The sequence below is a fragment of the Vidua macroura genome, chromosome Z (genome assembly GCF_024509145.1).
Source record: "Vidua macroura isolate BioBank_ID:100142 chromosome Z, ASM2450914v1, whole genome shotgun sequence".
Lineage (NCBI taxonomy): Eukaryota > Metazoa > Chordata > Aves > Passeriformes > Viduidae > Vidua > Vidua macroura.
In genome coordinates, this window is record NC_071611.1 from 31,235,006 (window position 1) to 31,253,477 (window position 18,472).

The window sequence follows — 18,472 nt, forward strand, 5'->3', positions numbered from 1 at the left end:
TATCTTTCCATTCCATCTTTCTGTTTGTAGTTGTCTGCACTAACTTTTTGTCATCCTGGAGTTTGATATCCCTCTTACAGACACAAAATATCAATCAGCACATGTACTTAATCACTCCAAAGCTAGTGACATTTTCAGTTCCTACAGCACTGACCAATGCCTGCAGAAGTCTGCCAGAATCCACCATTTCTTTGACCTCTTCTAAAAATTTCATACTGACTGGAATTCCTGCTGATGGTGTCTCCAGTTCATCTAGTTGAAAGAGGCTAGTCAAATCACTCCTTCACTTCAAGAAGGATGAAATAACATTGTTTTTCGTACACAGATGGCCATAAACAAGGGACATTTCGAATTTAAGATCTCACCTCCCTATTTCAACATTTCCACTCCCTCAACCTGTCACATTCATTTCTCAGTGTTCTTCCTGAGTAGGAAACTGATCCTTCCCTTTCCTCAAAGCAAAGAAGTTCTTGTATCGGCAAACATGACCTTAAAACTATAAAGCCCCTGGTGACAAAAACTTTGTTAATTTAAAGATTAATATAGAGCACAATAAACTTATTGCACAAAGCAGAAGCCAGACCTAATTCTTTACCATCTTCTCTATTCTTCAAGACAACCTTAAAAGGTTACAGTGGCCCATAGGGTAGCATGCCAACATTACTCAGCTATTTTTAATCTCATGGTTTCTCAACTGCACTCTTCTGTTAAGCTCTTTGTCATTTTATCTTCTTTTTTAAAATTACACCACTGGTGGGTAGCCCCACCACTTTTATTTAAAGGCTTAATTTTATTTGCACTCTTATTTTAGAGTAACAAACAATTCCTAAAAAAAGATACACAAAATTAGGTACCAGCAAAAACGGACACTGCAAATTTTCACATCAGAATCACAAGTAACAAAGCATGTATATAGTATTTATAATCTTGTTTACCCACATTCATGTAAATAATGTGCTGAAATTAATTATACACACATATTAGAAAAAAAGTTCCCTGTACCTGCTACTGACTACTTGAACTCTCTTCTGTTCTATTCTGTAAAATCTGTTCTTTCATTTCCCAACATGATTCCAACATGATTTCAAACCCTAAAACTTTAAACATAGGTGATTTGTTCTTTTTCTGCATATTAATGATGGACTTTTTTTCTCCTTTTGAAGCAGAAAAGTAAGTTGAATTCTCCTTGCATTTCAGAATAATGAAAGTAAAGTAAATGGAATTTAGTCACAAAGCAGGCACGATGATATACCAATAGTCCTGATTGGTATGGTTGGTAATTGATCATGTTTACAACATACCCAACCCTATTATTCTCAGCTCTACAGGTGTCGGCTGTTCAAATCATCACAATTAAAACACTGCTACAATTTTTCTACCTATTGAAAACATCTATCTTTTTAGCACTACACCACCTTTGTCTCTCTATATGCTGTAGTTACTAATACATGGAAATTTTTATATTTTTTTTTCACACTATCTGACTTTTTGGCAACTGAAGAAATCTAAAAAAAGATACCCACTCAAATCATTACCTCTTCACACACCTCTACTGAAAGAATCAAAACAGCTTTTCAAGCCAAATGCACAACAATTAACTTGCAAATGTACAGCATATGAATGTTAATAGTAGCAGACAGAATTCAACAAATCAGCATCTCTGTTTAACACCAATATACACACTGAAGATCAAACCTGGCTGCAGCAACAGCCAGATAATATGCAAGTTATTACCTGTCCGCATGACTACTTATTGCTATTCCTGTTTTTTCAAGTCAGAGAGATTAACATACCATGCCTCTTGCTAGTTTACTTCTGCCAGCTAAAAGAAAAACATACGGAACAGATCATCATGAGTGCTCTCATGTGGCACATCCAGGAGAACGATGGGATCGGGTTCAGCTAGCATGAGTTTAGGGAAGGCAGGTCCTGCTTGACCAACCTGATTATGACCAGGTGAACTGCTTAATGGATGAGAGAAAGGCTGTGGATGTTACCTACTCAGACTTCAGTAAAGCCTTCAACACAGTGTCCCACGGCAATCTTCTGGAAATGCTGGCACTGTCACTTGGACAGATGCGCTTATCTCCCTAAAAACCGTCTGGCTAACTGAGCCCAGGGAGTGGTGGTGAATGGAGTTACATCTAGCTGGTGGCTGGTCACCAGTGGAGTTCCCCAGGGCTCCATACTGGGGCCAGGCCTGTTCATTTCCTTACTGATGATCTCAATGAGGGGATTGAATACACTGTCAGTAAGTTAGCAGATGACACCAAATTGAGTGGGAGCATTGTCTCTTGGAGGTATCTGGGCAGGTTGGATCATGGGCTGAGGCCAATGGTGTGAGGCTCAATAAGGCCCAGTGCTGGGTCCTGCCCTTGGATCACAACAAACCCAGACATCTCCACAGGCTGGGACTGGGTGGCTGCAAGTGCCTAATGGAAAAAGACCTGAGAGTGCTGGTGACAGTGGCTGAACACAAGCCAGGGTGTGTCCAGGTGGCCAAGAAGGCCAATGGCATCCTGGCCTGGATCAGCAATGGTGTGGCCAGCAGGAGCAGGGCAGGGATTGTCCCCTTGTGCTGGGCACTGGTGAGGCCACACCTCCAGCGCTGTGTCCAGCTCTAGGCCCCTCACTGCAAGAAAGACACTGAGGAGCTGGAGTGAGTCCAGAAAACTGCAATGGAGGTGGGGCAGGGTCTGGGGCACAAGTCCTATGAGGAGCAGCTGGGGGTGTTCATCCTGGAGAAAAGGAGGCTCAAGGGACACTTACCGCTCTACGACTGCCTGACAGAAGGGGGTAGCCAGTGTAGTGCCATGACTAGAGGAAATAGCCTCAAGTTGCAACAGGGGAGGTTCAAGCTGGACAACAGGAAGAATTTCTTCACGGAAAGGGCTGTTAAACATTGGAACAGCCTGCTCAGGGAAGAGGTGGTGTCACCATCCCTGAAAGTGTTTACAAAATCACTGGACTTGGCACTTAGTTCTATGGTTTAGTTGACATGGTGGTGTTTGGTATTAGGTTACACTAAATGAACTTGGAAGTCTTTTTCATACATTTATGATTCTATATCACTGCAAACAAAGATATTTGTTTTTCAAATATTAATGCTTTTATAACTTGCAATGAGCTCTTCAAAGTGTAATTGCTTTGCTACGTAATGTATCACCCAGATTGAAAAGCTCTTTTGTCATTTCCAGAATTACCGTCCTAGAAACTAGCAGACTGCAGTGCAAGTCCTTCCTCTGTACAACATACATACACACAATTATTTTAGAACTATGTTTCTGCATTCTAAAACCTCTCCATAAAGGAATACTCAAGAGAGCTGGCAGTACTTGCTGTTCTGTTTCTGAAACAACGTTGCCACCACCTGGACAAAACTCTGACTGGTATTGCTGTGGTGTGAGTCTGTACCTGGAAAAAAAAAAACAAACTCTCACCTTCTCCATAGAATTATTTTCATAAACAAGCAAATTAAATTCTCTAAAATTTGGTTTTCTATTCATGACTTAATATTCAAATTTTGTGTTTCATTAGTATCTTAACATTAGACATGTGAAAGTAAAATTTATTAGCTTTCCACCAACATTTGAAAAACTTGAGAAACTACTTTTTATGTCCAGTAATATGACTTACAATTATCTGCAGTTCTAAATAATCAGCTTACAAATGCTTCATACAATCATAACCAGTTTCTGTCTCTTCTTCAGACTTCATTCCTGTTAGCGAGGAAACTAACATTCAGACTCAGAAGAAAACCATAGCTTTTATCTCTGAAGATATGCTTTGGAGATTTGTTGCTTCTTCCACTCTCTGCCATTCATCATAAAACAATACAGGAAAGTTTCAGTCTAGTCTTCAATTAAAAGCTGTGTTTTATAAAATATTTTGAAGGAAAGCAGAAATTCTGCTCTAAACTTCTGATGAACAGGAAGGTGACAGGCCACTACTTAAAACAGGAAACAAGGAGCAACTAAAACTATATGGAGGATTCCTTTAGTCTCAATAGAACTTTAAATCTTTCTAAATTTTATTAAAAAGTGTACATCTACTGAAGACTGGATTCAATCAGATATAAGACAATTCACAGATACATAATGCAACTGAATACTTTGTACTTTTCCTTATATAGATTCTTATTTATTTATACATTTTTGGTTTGTTGAGAATTTACTGCACAAGATACAGGCTTATGCAAATATGAGTAGGCATTTCATGTGAAGAAAATGTTTCCCACAGAAGCTGGTGCTTGCTTTCAATTATTAGCAACAAAATTTACCACTGAAACTTCGTGATGCCACATGTATTTCTCAATGGTATTTGATAAGAGTACTGAATAACTTAAGCTCTTAGCATCAGAAACTTAGGTCAAAAATGGCCCCCTGTTGTGGTTTGGTTTTATTTAGTCAGTTGTTTTATTAATGTTAGTTAGGTTTGTTCCTTGTACTCCCCCATTCTTCCCCTCACCGTGGTTTGTTCCAAGTTGTTTACCCCGAGAGTTCCTGCCACTCAGATTGCCAGTTACCTGTCAATCTTCTCACCTCTCCCAGTTTTCTCCTTATTTGGTCCCATCAGTCAGGGTTTGTTCACTCCCTGTCGGTTGTCAATCCTGTAACCACCCCCAGCTTCTTCAAGAAAGTTCTGTATCAATCACCCCACCTTAGCCTTTCTATTTGTCCCCAGACTTTGTGCCCACTGTTGCATCCTGGGATTGGGTTTTAGAGGCTCTTATTTGTGTTAGCTAGCCGAGTCCTGGGTACCCCTGTGCTTCCCCTGTGTCTTCCCCCGCCACGGTTTCTGGCCCCATGCTGCCTGCCCTTGGATTTTCCCCCCCTGCCACTCCTGTGACTACTCCTCCATCCGGCCCCAGGAACCCCCGTGTCCGCCGCCCCATCCCCACAATCCCACTCAGCCCGAGGCTCGGTGTCCGCCCCTGCAGTTCCCTGATTGGTCACTGTTCTATGTCATCATCGCATCACCCGCACGGATTGGGGGGAGGGGCGTCTGCCCTCCCTATCACATCCCCTGTATCATCCCGCTCCCTCCTGGGTCCCAGGGCTATTTCCCCCATGTGGAGTGGGTTGCTACCCCCCTACTCTCAGTGACAACAAAGCCTCCCTGCCTTCCTTGTGGGTGATCTGGACATTCCTTCCGTCTTTGCCTCGGACCCGTAGCGCAGGTGACAGAACCTGGCTGACCCCAACTGGCATGCCAGCAACAGCGGCACATGGGAGAGAAGCGGCGGACCCAGAAGTCCGGGGGGAGGCAGTGCCGGAGGGCACTGGAGCTGCCCTGGACCTGGGAGAAAGAGTGTGACGCTGCAGCCCACCTCTGTTACGTTACCATTGGTTGTTATAGTCGATGTCATCCCTCTCTCATTTGTCCCCATTGGGCGAAACAGGTTTACACCCCTGTCTGCCCACTCCCTATTTAATCTTCAGCCATCTTTTGTTTCTTCGGCATTTGTCTCTGCACCCACCCTGAGAGCGTCTTTGTTCCTGCCTCACCTGGGGGAATAAAGACTCTTTGGGCTCATAAACAAGTGTCCTTCTCTCATCTCTTCATCTCCTCTCAGTGTGTGAAGCTACCAAAGCTGCATAACCCACGCCGCAGCACTCAGCACTATCAGGGTGGCAGACACCGTTTCCCTGGAGTGCCCACACACGTGGCGGCCACCTGGCCTCACATGGGCAGTGCTAGCCAGCGCATCTCGTCTTCTTGAGGTCGTGGTAGGTAGCCACCACAGCCCCCAATGCAGAGCTTGTGCAACCTATGGAATACAGAATGCTTCCTGCTTTTTCCAGCAGTTCCTGGTAAGCTGATGGTCCAAATCAAATCAAATCAAATCAAACCTGAGTCTGCTGCTCCCATAAAGAGAACTTAAAACTTAAGCCAAATGCTTTTAAACACTCATACATCATCTTTGAAATAAACTGACTTCTTGATGATAGCTTACTGTTCTTAAAAAAATTTGTATATGTTGGTACTTTATACTGCTCATTTTAACTCTTAATCATTACAATACATAAAACTACAAATGAATATATTGAAAATGTAAATATAACCTGCTCATTAATCAGCCTTTTGATTAGAAAATTATATACCAGATCTTGAGTATTTAGGGCCCCTTATCTTCCTGCATTTTTAAACTAAAATGGTTATTAAGAGTCTTTATAAATTATTTTCAATGGAAAATGGAATCAGCTATTTCCAGCAAGATATATTTGGTTGTAATTGTTGCATCCCAGGTTTGGGTTTAGATTAGGGGTTCTAATCTATGTTAGCTAGCCAAATCCTGTGTACCCTCGTGTTCCCCCCTGCCATGGTTGTTAGCTCCAGGCTGCCTGCCATTGGAGTGTTCTCCTGTCACTCCTGTCACCACTCCCCCGTCCAGTCCTGAGGAGTTCTGTGTCTGTCACCCCGATCCCATGGACCCATTCGCCCCGAAGCCCCTTATCTGCCCCTGCTGTGTTCCTATTGGTCACTGTAGTACATGTCATCACCACAGCATCTGTATTCATTGGGCGGGGGGGTGTCTGCCCTCCCTGTCACACTCCCTATATCATCCCACTCCCCCCGGTGCCGGCACCATTTCCCCACGTGGGCGTGGGAATCGCAGGTGGCAACCCCCCACCGCAGCTCTCTGCGACAATAAAGCCTTCCTGCTTTCTTTTGTGGGTGATTTGGACAAATTCCTTCCCTCTTTGCCTAGGACCCTCACGTGGGCAAACTCCGACTGGCGTGCAGCAGCAGCGACACACAGGAATTAGTGGCGAGCCCGAGTTCTGGAGAGAGGCGGTGCCGAAAGGCGCCGGAGCTGCCCGGAGCCGGGAGAAACAGTGCAACGCTGCTGCAATAAATGCATAAACTGTATGAGGAATTTGTTTTTCAATTAAAAATATATGAACACTCTAAGTACCACTCGATGTTCCACTGCAAGAACAATTAATCATGTACCAAAGCTACGGCAATGCCCTGCCAGTATGTCATATAATAAGAAAAATAAATTACTTACATTGATAAGTCTAGTCTATTTAGTGAAATACTTGTCCAAGATATTGAAATGAGTCATCAATCACCACTACTCCATCGTCTATTCCCATCTTTTATCACAACCAACTGAAGAGTCATCTCAGAGTTAATGAGTTATGCTGGATGTTCCTCTCACAACAAGCTTGGTATAGTTGCATTTTATCACTGTCATCACTTTAGGATGATCTTGTAAAAATCCACCACTTACACAATATCATTAAATACAGAACCATCTTTACATCAAATAAGCCCATCTTACTATGTTGTTGTTGGTGTGACCTGACTTTCAAAATGATAGTTTTTTCCCCACTTGAAAATAAAAGTTCTTGATAAACAGTAAACAATGTACCTAGTCTCAAGTTTCATGCTTTCAGGAAATTAACTACTCTAATTTTGAATTCTCCCATATTCCTGCTGGCAGTATTGTTACTTTTTTAGGATCTTTCCGTCTATATTGGCACTCAAATTTTTCTTAACTCTTTTTTTCTCCAGCCATTACTCTCTTTACTGAATCTAATGACTTCTTAGTCTCATAGTCTAGGAATTTTAAACATTCACTTTCTCTCTTTCAAGAGAAATAAGACAACCAGACTGAAAGAGCATTATTTTACACCCTTCTTCCCTTCCACTTCTGAAGTCCAATCCTTTCTATATTCGCCCCAGAGAACTACAGTACTCTTGTAAACTCATACCTTTATGCTGTTCTCATTAGAACAATTTGAATGAAGGCAAAACACATGTTAAACCAGTACTTGCACATCAGTGATGCTTCTTTACTCTCCACAATTATTCCCTTCATCCCAACAAAACCTATTGAAGTTGCTGGTTCTTCTAAGAACCTAATTACTCAGAGACAGGCAAAATCAGGAACTCCAGGTAACTCTCCTATGATGACAGAGGTAAAGGTGGTCTCAGGGTGAAGTTGCTACACGTTGAGTTTGACCTGGTCATCCAAGACCTTAGGATACTGGTGAGACCACATCTACTGTAGTGACTTGAATCAAAGCAAGTGTAGTTTTGTTAATTCTGTGTTGCCTTTATTTACCACATACTGATTTGGATTTCAAAGTAGTTTTTGAATGCATAACTTACCTTTTTTTTTAAGAAGAAATCCTCATTTATAAAACATTTTGAAAAATAACAGCATATTAGGTGCTGTGGCAATGTGAAAGCCATACTTGCAGCATATACCTAAAAATTTTGTATCCCTTTGAGATCTCCAAAGTCTATATTCAGATATTCAGTCCTGGAAAACAGACTAAATTTAAGAAGCAAACTCTCTTAATCACAGATGATGGAGGTACAAGGAAACTCAACATCAACCACTTAGGAAACTCAACATCAATGTATACATTGACCTGCTCCTACTTTTCCCTACTACAGACAAGGCTTCAGGTTCCAAAAGTGTTTTGGACCCTGAACTCAAGTGTAGAAGAGCACAATTCACAACAGACAGAAAGAAAACATTAATTCTTTGCATCACACAGTCCACTATTTCTGTTCCAAACTCCTGCCAAAGACCAGGGCAGGCCAAAAGAAAGGTGTCAGATGCCTCTTGATCAAAGCAGAAGGTGGTACAGACACTACCTACACTATATACTCTCACCTCCAGCTTAAGGTGAGATGTTGGTCTGAAACAAAGCCCAGCCTGTCCTGACAGATCTACCCTAAGTGAAGAGAGAGAAATCAAGACCTGCCTTTTTTGCACACTCTGCAATATATTGGATCAAAATCCAGTACAGTACAAAGGGATCGAGCACATCAGGCCTGGCACTGTGATAGACCTACTCAGTTCTCCCTAAATCCATAGGGCAGACAGCAAAGCACAGTGCAGACACACTGCAGTGATCTTGCAGTGAAACCTACACACAACATCTCACTGGTCTCATCTACAACTCATTTTCTTTCTAGTGTTGCTCCAATCCTGCACTGGTGTCTATATGGTTAGAACATTGGGTGAACCATGAATTATATATGCAGCAGATTTTTCTAATTTACTACCAACATTTGAAAAGAGAGCATTGCTTTCTCAGCATTTTTTAATTCCTAGTTCCTTTTAAAAACAAACCGTCAGAAATTTTCAGTGCACATTTTAATTTCTATAGACCTTCCTCAATCTCTATTACCTTTGCAATCCATATCTTAAAACTTCTTCACAAAATTATTAAAGCCCACAAATACCATGTGTGATCCTGTTTGTACAGCACAGGATGCTGTTCAAAAATGTTGTGAGAGGCAGTTAGTTGCCACCACCCACAGCAGTGGTTGCAACTATCTGTAATCACTTCACTAGTGTCAGAATGATTTTTCTCGTTAGCCACAAGCCTGAGGGAAAACTGGCATACTTTCCTGCTCTGGAATAGATGAAACTTCATATCTTTTCTATACTGGCAGCACAAGGATGGCCATTCACAGAAGTAAAGGCATAAATTACAGTGGAAATGAGTCACCAGTATGTGGGGAAACAGAATCTCCTACATCCAAGTAACCCCAGACAACAAAAGTCAGGGAGTACTGTATCTTAAAACAATAATGAACATTCACAAGGAAGTCCATTTTGTAAGGAAAGCGAATGCCAGTCTGTCAACTAGAAATGGAGGAAAAAAATAGGTATCATGAGGTCACAGAAAGGAAATTTATAACAGCACAATACTTTGATACACGTAGTACTACAGAAAAAGCAACATTTTAACATTTTCATTTAAAAAAATCACATCAATTTCTTCTTTGCTAGCAGAAGGCATGCTTATTTCTTTCAGAGTTCTGTCATTCTGCTGATGCTGAGTGATTAAGGTTTTTTTAGATCAAGCTAAAGCAGTGACAAATATTCAGAAAAAAAATCAGACTTTTCACAAGTAGTATTTTCACAAAATCACACAGTAGTACTTCCCATATGAACTCTCCTATTCTCTACGTACATACAGAATAAGGGTATCTGAACTCCTGAAACACAGGCAGAAATCTAGAAAAGTATTTTCTACAGGAGTGGGATAAATGTACACATAAGAATTAATTTCACAGAATTACATCACCAGTTAGGTTGGAAAAGACCTCTGAGACCATCTAGTGCAACCTAATACCAAACACCACCATGTCAACTAAACCATAGAACTAAGTGCCACGTCCAGTGGTTTTGTAAACACTTTCAGGGATGGTGACACCACCTCTTCCCTGAGCAGGCCACTCCAATGTTTAACAGCCCTTTCCGAGGAGAAAGTCTTCCTGATGTCCAGCCTGAACCTCCCCTGTTGCAACTTGAGGCTATTTCCTCTAGTCGTGTCACCAGTTGCCTAAGGCAGGAGGCCGACCCCTGGCTACCCCCTTCTGTCAGGCAGTCGTAGAGCGATAAGGTGTCCCTTGAGCCTCCTTTTCTCCAGGATGAACACCCAGCTGCTCCTCACAGGACTTGTGCTCCAGATCCTGCCCCAGCTCCACTACCCTTCTCTGGACTTAGCTTTTACAATCTTATGCAGAAGCGCTCCGAATTACCAAGAAGAGCAAATAATTGCTGCCTACCTACCTAGTACAGGCTGCGCTCTGAAACCCTCCAGTGAGTGGCTTTACAGTTTTTCTGACATTAGAGCACCAAAAACCCGCACGTGTTTCCCGATGCGCGGCACTTTCCTTCCCGCTACTGTTCAGCCGCTGTAACTTTTTATCAGCCGCCTTCCAGCCGCCCCGACGGCTGCGGACAGCGGCGGGCGGGCGGAGGGCCACGCAGTGGCGCAGTGCACGGCTGCCCCCAGGCCCGCCTGCCAACGCCGCCCCGGTGCGTACCTGCGCGGTTCTCGTGCTTGGGCACCCGGTAGTACTTGTTGCCAAACTGGTCGGTGCCCACCAGCTCCTTGGCAGGCCCCACGAACCGCAGCCGCAGAGCGCGGAGAGCCTGCCAGGCACGGCTCATGCCGGGATCCCGAGGGAAGATCGCGGCACCACCGCCCACGGACAGACACCGGGACACAGACACGGAGCACGCGCCGCCTCCCGGCCCCGCCGCCTCGCGCCAGCCGGTGCGCAGCGCCTATGGGGGCCGGGCGCGCCAGCAACGCCGCTTGCCATTGGCGCGGGCCGGCCTGCCCCGAGCCAATCCCGGCCGCGCCCGCCACAAGATGGCGGCGTGGCGGAGCGCGGGCCGGGTGCTCTCGCCATGTTGGGGCTCATGGCTGCTCGCCAGGCGGGGCTGGACGACCCCGCGCGGCTGCGCCGGGCCGAGCGCACCCGGAGGTACCGGGGCCGGGGCGGGTGTCCCTGCGCGGGGAGGCCCCGGAGCGGCAGCCCCTGGCTCCGCCCTGCCGCGGAACCTCGCTTTGCCCGGCCCGCGCTGGGGCGGCCCGGCCCGGGGCGGGGTGAAGGGCTGAAGTGCCGCAGCCGCCCTGTGCGCGGGGGCCGGAGCGGGGGAGCTGCAGCAGTGGGTCAGCAGCCTTGGTGTTAGTTAGTGTACGGTGTGCTCAGCTCTGGGCAGAGTGTGCACAGCGCAATGAACTGTGCCTCATTCCCTGCACCTCTTGAGTTACCGCCCTTGCTGTCAGCGCCGTTCCTCCAGGGGCTTCGATCTGCGTGCGGCTGTGCTCCGCTTGTGAGCAAACAGGTGTTTGTAATTCTCGTGTGCCCTCATCTGCTCGTCCTGCCTTTTCCCAAACCCGGCCTTTTGGCAGGTTGAAGAAGAATCAGATGCAGGGAGTTTCTTAGCAATTTTTGTGGGAATAGGTGGCAGCATAGACGGGTTTGTTAATATTCCTGCTGAAGGTTATAATGTGATATTTGTTCAATACCAGGGAATCTACTTTGCAGATGTATTTCAAGATAAATCAAATAAAGCCTACCTTAGTTCAGTTACTCACACAACTTCTCGATCTGTGTTGGCGATTTATGGCTTTAGGATGCTGTATCATTGTAAAACAAATATTTAAAATTGAAATTAATTTTGGTAGCTCAGGAAGCTTGTTTCTGGGTGCATATTGACAATACAGTTATGTCCCTCTGTGCCCTCTGCCCTCATGTAGCATTCAGTGTTAAGAACGGTTACTCACTGGCTGGACTTAACCTTACTTGGACAATTGTCTGCTTAGCATTTCCCTCCTGAAACTTTTTAATTTTGACTTTAAAATAAAAAAATCACTAGTCTTAAGTGGATTTTATTTATAACTGCATTTTGAAGTCATATATTTTAACCCATTTCCACACAGGGGGATTTCTTGCTTCCTGAAATTCCATCTGGAGCTCAAAGGTTTTAAATTGGGTGTCTTGTGTATGTCAGAATTCTTATTCTAGGTGAATTCTCACATAATTATATTTCACATAGTTTAAGAGAGCTTAAATGATTTGCTGCTTTTTTAGCATGTCTACAGACATGATATTGGGGGCCTGCCTGTAGCAGCCTAAGGTTGTCACAACAGGATTTTTTGCCCCTTGAGCTGAAGCTGAGTAGGGGCACTCTTACTCACAGCATTTTGGTTACCTATTTAGTTATGTTTTTGTTGTGGTGGTGTTATGCTTTGTACTAAATGGTGCTGTAGGAGGCTCTGATCATGTTGCAAGGCTAAATTTTATATCTGGTAGTATGATTTAATGAAGCCGAATATATTTTTGGATTCTGCAATATTAATGTATTCAAAAATACACGCTAAGAATTGCAGGTCAGAAAATGTTGTCGTGGAAGCTTCATCATTGGGGGTCGCCTAGTTTTTATTTAGTATTGCAGAAAATGTAGCATACAAACTTCGTCTCAATAAAAGAAGTACTGTAAACTTGGTAAACTAAATTACTTCGTCCACTAGGTGTCCATAGTTCCAAGCAGGATGAAGCCTGAAAGGATGATACATGATGAAGCTTCAAAGTAGCCAATATTTGTGGTGATTACAAGCTTCTTAATATTTCTTTTTCTTAGTGTTTTCAAATTACAATTCCAGGTTTTGTTTAATATGTTGACCCAAAATGCAATTTTACTTTTTCTTTGAGCCCATTTTATGTATTTATTTCTCCCTTACATTCCAAACAACAAAGTATTTTTTTTCTGCCAACTTCACAAGACTTATTTCTATCTCTGTATTGTGTAGTTTTGCAAAAAAATGGCAAGTTAAATGCATTGAAGGAGCATGGAACTAGGTTTCAGCTGTTCAGAGGTACATAATAAGATTTAATGATTCTGTTCTTGTTCTTCATCTCTTTTTCTTCCTTTTTTTTTCTGGGTAGGGTTTTAAGTTTGGAATTAAATAAAGATCGAGATGTGGAAAGAATACATGGAAGTGGTATCAACACCCTTGATATAGAGCCTGTTGAGGGAAGATAGTAAGTATATACTTTGGTTGGTACAAATGTACATAAGTAATTCACTGTGTTTTGGTACTACGGATTTGTTGTCTTGTTGAACATGATCGTTACATTGAGCATATCGAGATTATGAGTGTTTTAACTTTTGTGCTTCATTAACACTTTCAGCATGTTATCTGGTGGATCGGATGGTGTTATTGTACTTTATGACCTTGAAAACTTGAGCAGGAAACCAAGTTACACTTGTAAAGCACTTTTTTCAGTTGGAAGGTAAGTACTCTGAAAGTCTTTCAAAAGTACACGATATAGCTCATATGTGGCTAAAATTAAACTTGCAAATTAATGTCTGTTCTTATTTCTAGGATAAAAAGACTGTAGAAAATACTGCCAGAAATCTTGGAAAGCTAGTAGCAAGAGCTAATTGTTTTATGCTTGATTTGTCTACTCTAATAGTTACAATATCTGTAAAGCAACTCTGGTATTGTTTGAGCAAATCTATGGCAGTTTCAAAAGTTAAAATTAAGGATACCAGTTGTACTCACATGAAAACTAAAGTTAGACAGTCTTATGTTGCTGTAGACACCACAAAAAGAAGGCAGACCTAGTATTCTAACCTTAAATTTTAACACTAGAAAAAGAAGACAGGAAAAAAAAAGAAACCCAGACCTTCCTCTAACTCATCATTTCTGACCTGTGAGTTTTCTTAATGTTTCATTTTTAAATTTGGTGCCTCTATGCCAGTAACTGAGAAAGAAGTTTTAGTACTGCTGTATAAATATTTCCTGTATTCCCCAAATATATATAATACATATATTTGAGTAAATACTCTTTTAAGCAAGATTATTATGCAATTATTTGCACAATTCTTTTCAACTGTCTGGAAAAAAATCCAATACCTATTTGCAGTTTTGTTTTATTTCCACTCTCTCTCTTTCCAGCTTTACTAGTAGCTATTTTTAGTTCATCAGGTGTTCAGCAGGTACAGAAGTGATTTCTACAAAACTTCTTAAGAACATGTTTGAATGAAGACAGGTGTGCTACTGAAAAATAGGATGTGTTTTTCTAAAGAACAGGGTATTACCGTGCTGTGTGTAATCTTTTATAAAGAGTCTAAACCTTTATTGATTTGTCAGGCCATCCCTGCAGGCAATACAAATTTTTCCATTATAGACATTAAATCTTCTAGCAAAAGCTCTTTTTTCCTTTATTTGGAAAAAGGCTTGTCTAGTAGGTTAGAACTTCACCAGAGACTCACAGTAAGAGATATTCTATTTCATAATAGATTGGTAGCTGCATTTTCCCCTTATTTTTTCCCAGTCTGCAAATTATTTGAGGTCTAAGAGTCAGAGGCTTCATGAGTCAACTATAAAAGAACAGAACAGATTTGTAACAATAAAAGGCCTTAACAATATCTTGGGTCATAGGAAAGAAAAAGGCTAACAGAACATAGCTAATAGAACAAGTGTTGATGGCCAGGCTTCTTGCACAAAATTATTTTAAATTGTAGTTAAGAACTTATAATGACTATACATCTCCAAGTCTCAAAACTGAAATGAATTCTGAAACAGATGCAGCAAATTGAAGAAATTCATACTAAGAAGGCATCATGTAAAAGCTATCAAATCTGTGCTAAAATCAGGCTATTGTTAACTTCAGTTAGATCAGTAGAAATACTCCATCCTTGAAGAATCTGTTTAGGAGGATGGTTAGTTGGTTATCTGTTTATTGAGTAAGTGTTAATTTGCATAGACGTGTCTTTTATTTCTTTCCACTCAAGGCATAAATTTTCTTAGTAGAATTGGATTTTGTGTGGCACTGCTCTAAATGACAGGCTTATGATTATTATTGCTTAAATAACCTTAGTAGGTTTCGTGCCTTAATTATTTATTTGTAGTATTCATGAAGCTTCCTAGTATGTTTTAAATACTTACTAGCTAATTAGCTACAGTATATATATATATATATATATATATATATATTCAGATATTTGGAATATTATTCAGAGTTCCTGACTTAATAAGTGAATTTATACTGCAGAAACACTTTCCTCTGTCTAGCTCCTATCTTTGAAGGATATAGTGCTGACATCTTGTGAAAGTTTGCCTGTGTTCCAAGATTGCAGGGCAGAACACAGGTCTGGTATCAAAGTTGCTTAAAGTATATCTTGCTAAAGGCCTTTTAAAGCTTTTCTTAATACACCCTGAACTGGGCTTGCTGATGATCCAGTAGTATAGAACAACAAAAGAGGTAATTCCTGGTGGTAGGCTGTGATTTACCCTTTGTTTCACATCTGGAATATAGGACCACTACTGCAAATACAAAAATAAAACTTTTCCTGTTTTCCTGGGAGCGAGCACAAAGAGCTTTACCTGGTTTCATATGATTCATGCTGACCTGTGACAAAAAATGGCATTTGAGAGTAAACGAACAGTACCCATTTCTAGATAATATGCAGATAATGCTTATCTTTAAGGTAGTCTCTACTTCTCAAAACATGTCTAGGAAGAATGAATGACAGTGACCTATTATGCATAGAATTAATTCTGTATTTGTCTTTGGTAGAAAAGGCTGGGATAATTTGATTAATGGATGAAAATACTTCATATGGAATGAGCTGGGAACAGTGTACATCCTGAGACATGAAACTATCCTGAACGGCATGTAGCCACTACTAAGCTTAGCCAGATAAAGGTGATTTCTGCAGAGCTACTCAAGAGTTCATTAGTGCATTCCTCAGCCCTGTGGATTATGGGAGAATTGATTTTCTTGTGCAGAGTTGATTACAGTGTAGTATTGTACACTTACAGTTAATGTATCTAGATAATTAGTTCCATGGGTTTAGATTTTTCTGCACATTGCGTAGAAATGCCTCTTCAGGAGTAAGCTCACTCTGAGTCAAGCTTGATTTCCTGGCTCTGCAGGTACTGAAGATTTTTAGCTTGCTATGGTTTAACTCTAGCTGGCAACCAAGTTCTGCAGAGGTGCTTGCTCACTCCCCTACCAGTGGGATCAGGGAGAGAACTGGAAGGCTAAAATCTAGAAAACTCCTGGGTTGAGATAGTTTTATAGAGAAAGCAAAAGCTGCAAACACAAGCAGACCAAGAAATTAATTCACTTCTTCAGCCATCTCCAGGAAAGCAGAGCCCCATCCGCATAATGGTTACTTGGGAAGACAAATGCCATCATTCCAAACGTGTCTCCTCCTCTTTCCTTGTTGCCTCCAGCTTTATATACTGAGCTTGATGTCACATGATCTGGAATATCCCTTTGGTCAGCTGGGATCACCTGTCCTGACTGTGTTTCCTCCCAGCCTCCCAGGCACTCTCAGTCCCCTTGCCAGCATGTCAGTCTGAAAAGCAGAAAAGGCCTTAGCTGTCTGTAAACCCTGCTCAGCAACAACAAAAGCATCTCTATGTTACTCTGTTCAGCGCGAATCCAAAACGTATCCCATGCTAGGCACTGTGAAAAAAAATTGTTCTACTCCAGCCAAAACCAGCACACCTCCCTAAAGAATAGAGGCATAAAATTTGTTGACTTTTAGCACTGTGCCAGAGTAACAGGCCATTCTAGGATATGCCTCAGAGGTGGAGAAGCAATGCAGAAGTCATTAAACTAAGCTCAAAAATTGCTCAATATCTCTTGCTTAGTATTGTCAGTGCTGGCTTCAGGCTAACTCTCTTTAAAGGTGTCTTTTTTTGCTTTGTAGCAACCCAAGTGAGCAGAAGGGTTTATTAGCTCAGATGAAATCAGAAATATAGATGTCGTGTGAAAAGGGAAGATTTCCTCAACCCCTAGTGTTAGATTAGTCTGTCAGTGCCCTGGGAAAGCTGAGACCTTTGTGTCCAACCAGCCCCTCAGCACCCTGTTCTAGGGACCCTTTACTGAACAGTCCTGCTGGATCAGAGGGTGGTTCAACTGACTTTTTCAGGGATACACACCAACAGCATAAGAGAGACCCCCCTCAGTGGGGTTTCCCACTTTATCCAAGTATATTACCCACTACAAGTGAGTGTCAGTGTCCATGAAGGACTCACTCTAACTATGGAATAACAGTGTTTATTAATACAAGCAAATTATGACAGGTTAAGGTTTGAAGCCTGCCAGAGATTGTTTCTGACTGTAAAAACATGTTCAGGCCAATATACAGACAAAATTTAATCCCTAGTAAAACGCACATAGAGTAAGGTTCTTCATTCCTCTGGGGAAGAAGACAGATCACCTTGTTGGCTGATCCCAAAAGTTACAATGGAATCTTCCCTAACTTCACAATTTTTGACTTACTTCTATACTTTTCCATTATGTTTAGTTGGAGCTTGAGGTATTACACCTTTGTGACTAAATGGTGTAAAATTCTCTCCCTTTGCTCTTAAAGATACAATCAATAAAATGCAGAGCACATGCTCAGTGAGGGGCGATCTTACCCTGGAGGTGGGTAACTTGAGGTTAGCTCAGTTGTTTAGATCATGGTGCTAGTAATGCCAGGGGTTATGGGTTTGATTCCTATATGGGCCGTTCACTTAAGAGTTGGACTTGATCATCCTTGTGTCTGCCTGAGAATATTCTGTGATTCTGGACTTTGGGATGGAGGTCTGTGTTAGTATTACAGTTAGATGATAATGATCCAAGTTCATCCAAGGAGTGATTTCACCACAGTTGCTGGTTCAATAGAAGGACATCTTCTGTCTCCCTTGGGGGACAGGTGCTATGTGGTTTATCAAAGTACCCCTCCCTGCAGGGATTTCAACAGTGCCTCACCATGGTGTCTTGGCTCCACCCCCTGTTTCACCCCCTTAGCAGGTGCTTGAGGTTGCAGGCTGTTTGTATGGGCAATCATTGTGGAATAGCTTTCAGTCATGCTCACCACATTCCATCCAGAAGAAGCAGCTGCACTTCACCCTATAATTCCTTCATTATAACTTCTGTTAGGATGTGAATATAGCTTCTCAGTTTCCTCCCATTTCACCCCCAGACATCTTTCCACAAAATCCACCAATGATTAGTCACTCAAACTTCATAATATCCAAATAGAATTTAAGAATGTTTCACACTTTTATACAGTGCAGATCACCTAATACATTTCTAGTGTGTGGTTATCTGGTATTATTGAGGGTAGCCAATAGGCTAATTGTTTCATACAGTGTTAACATACAATATGATTATTAGATTACCA

General features: G+C 42.0%; 2 protein-coding genes across 8 annotated transcripts in view; one reads left to right on the forward strand and one right to left on the reverse strand.

Moving 5' to 3' along the window:
- NDUFAF2 (NADH:ubiquinone oxidoreductase complex assembly factor 2) overlaps positions 1 to 11,048 on the reverse strand; it is a 69,606-nt gene extending 58,558 nt beyond the window's left edge. Inside the window, exon 1 of the mRNA XM_054002964.1 lies at positions 10,810 to 11,048. Coding sequence (XP_053858939.1) covers positions 10,810 to 10,936 — 127 coding nt within the window. The 5' untranslated portion in view covers positions 10,937 to 11,048. The remainder of the gene's footprint in view (positions 1 to 10,809) is intronic.
- Positions 11,049 to 11,132: 84 nt separating this feature from the next.
- The window catches only part of ERCC8 (ERCC excision repair 8, CSA ubiquitin ligase complex subunit), a 29,275-nt gene continuing 21,935 nt past the window's right edge, over positions 11,133 to 18,472 (forward strand). For 5 of the 7 annotated variants that reach the window (XR_008441377.1, XM_054003791.1, XM_054003794.1 and 2 more), the window contains exons 1-3: positions 11,133 to 11,256; positions 13,225 to 13,320; positions 13,471 to 13,572. Coding sequence is in view for 6 of the 7 variants with exons in the window: in XM_054003791.1 (XP_053859766.1) it covers positions 11,180 to 11,256; positions 13,225 to 13,320; positions 13,471 to 13,572 (275 nt within the window). In the remaining variant the exon portion in view is untranslated. Of the gene's footprint in view, positions 11,257 to 11,534; positions 11,621 to 12,866; positions 12,885 to 13,224; positions 13,321 to 13,470; positions 13,573 to 18,472 lie in introns of those variants that run through there. The other 2 variants (XM_054003797.1, XM_054003792.1) reach the window with 2 other exon arrangements.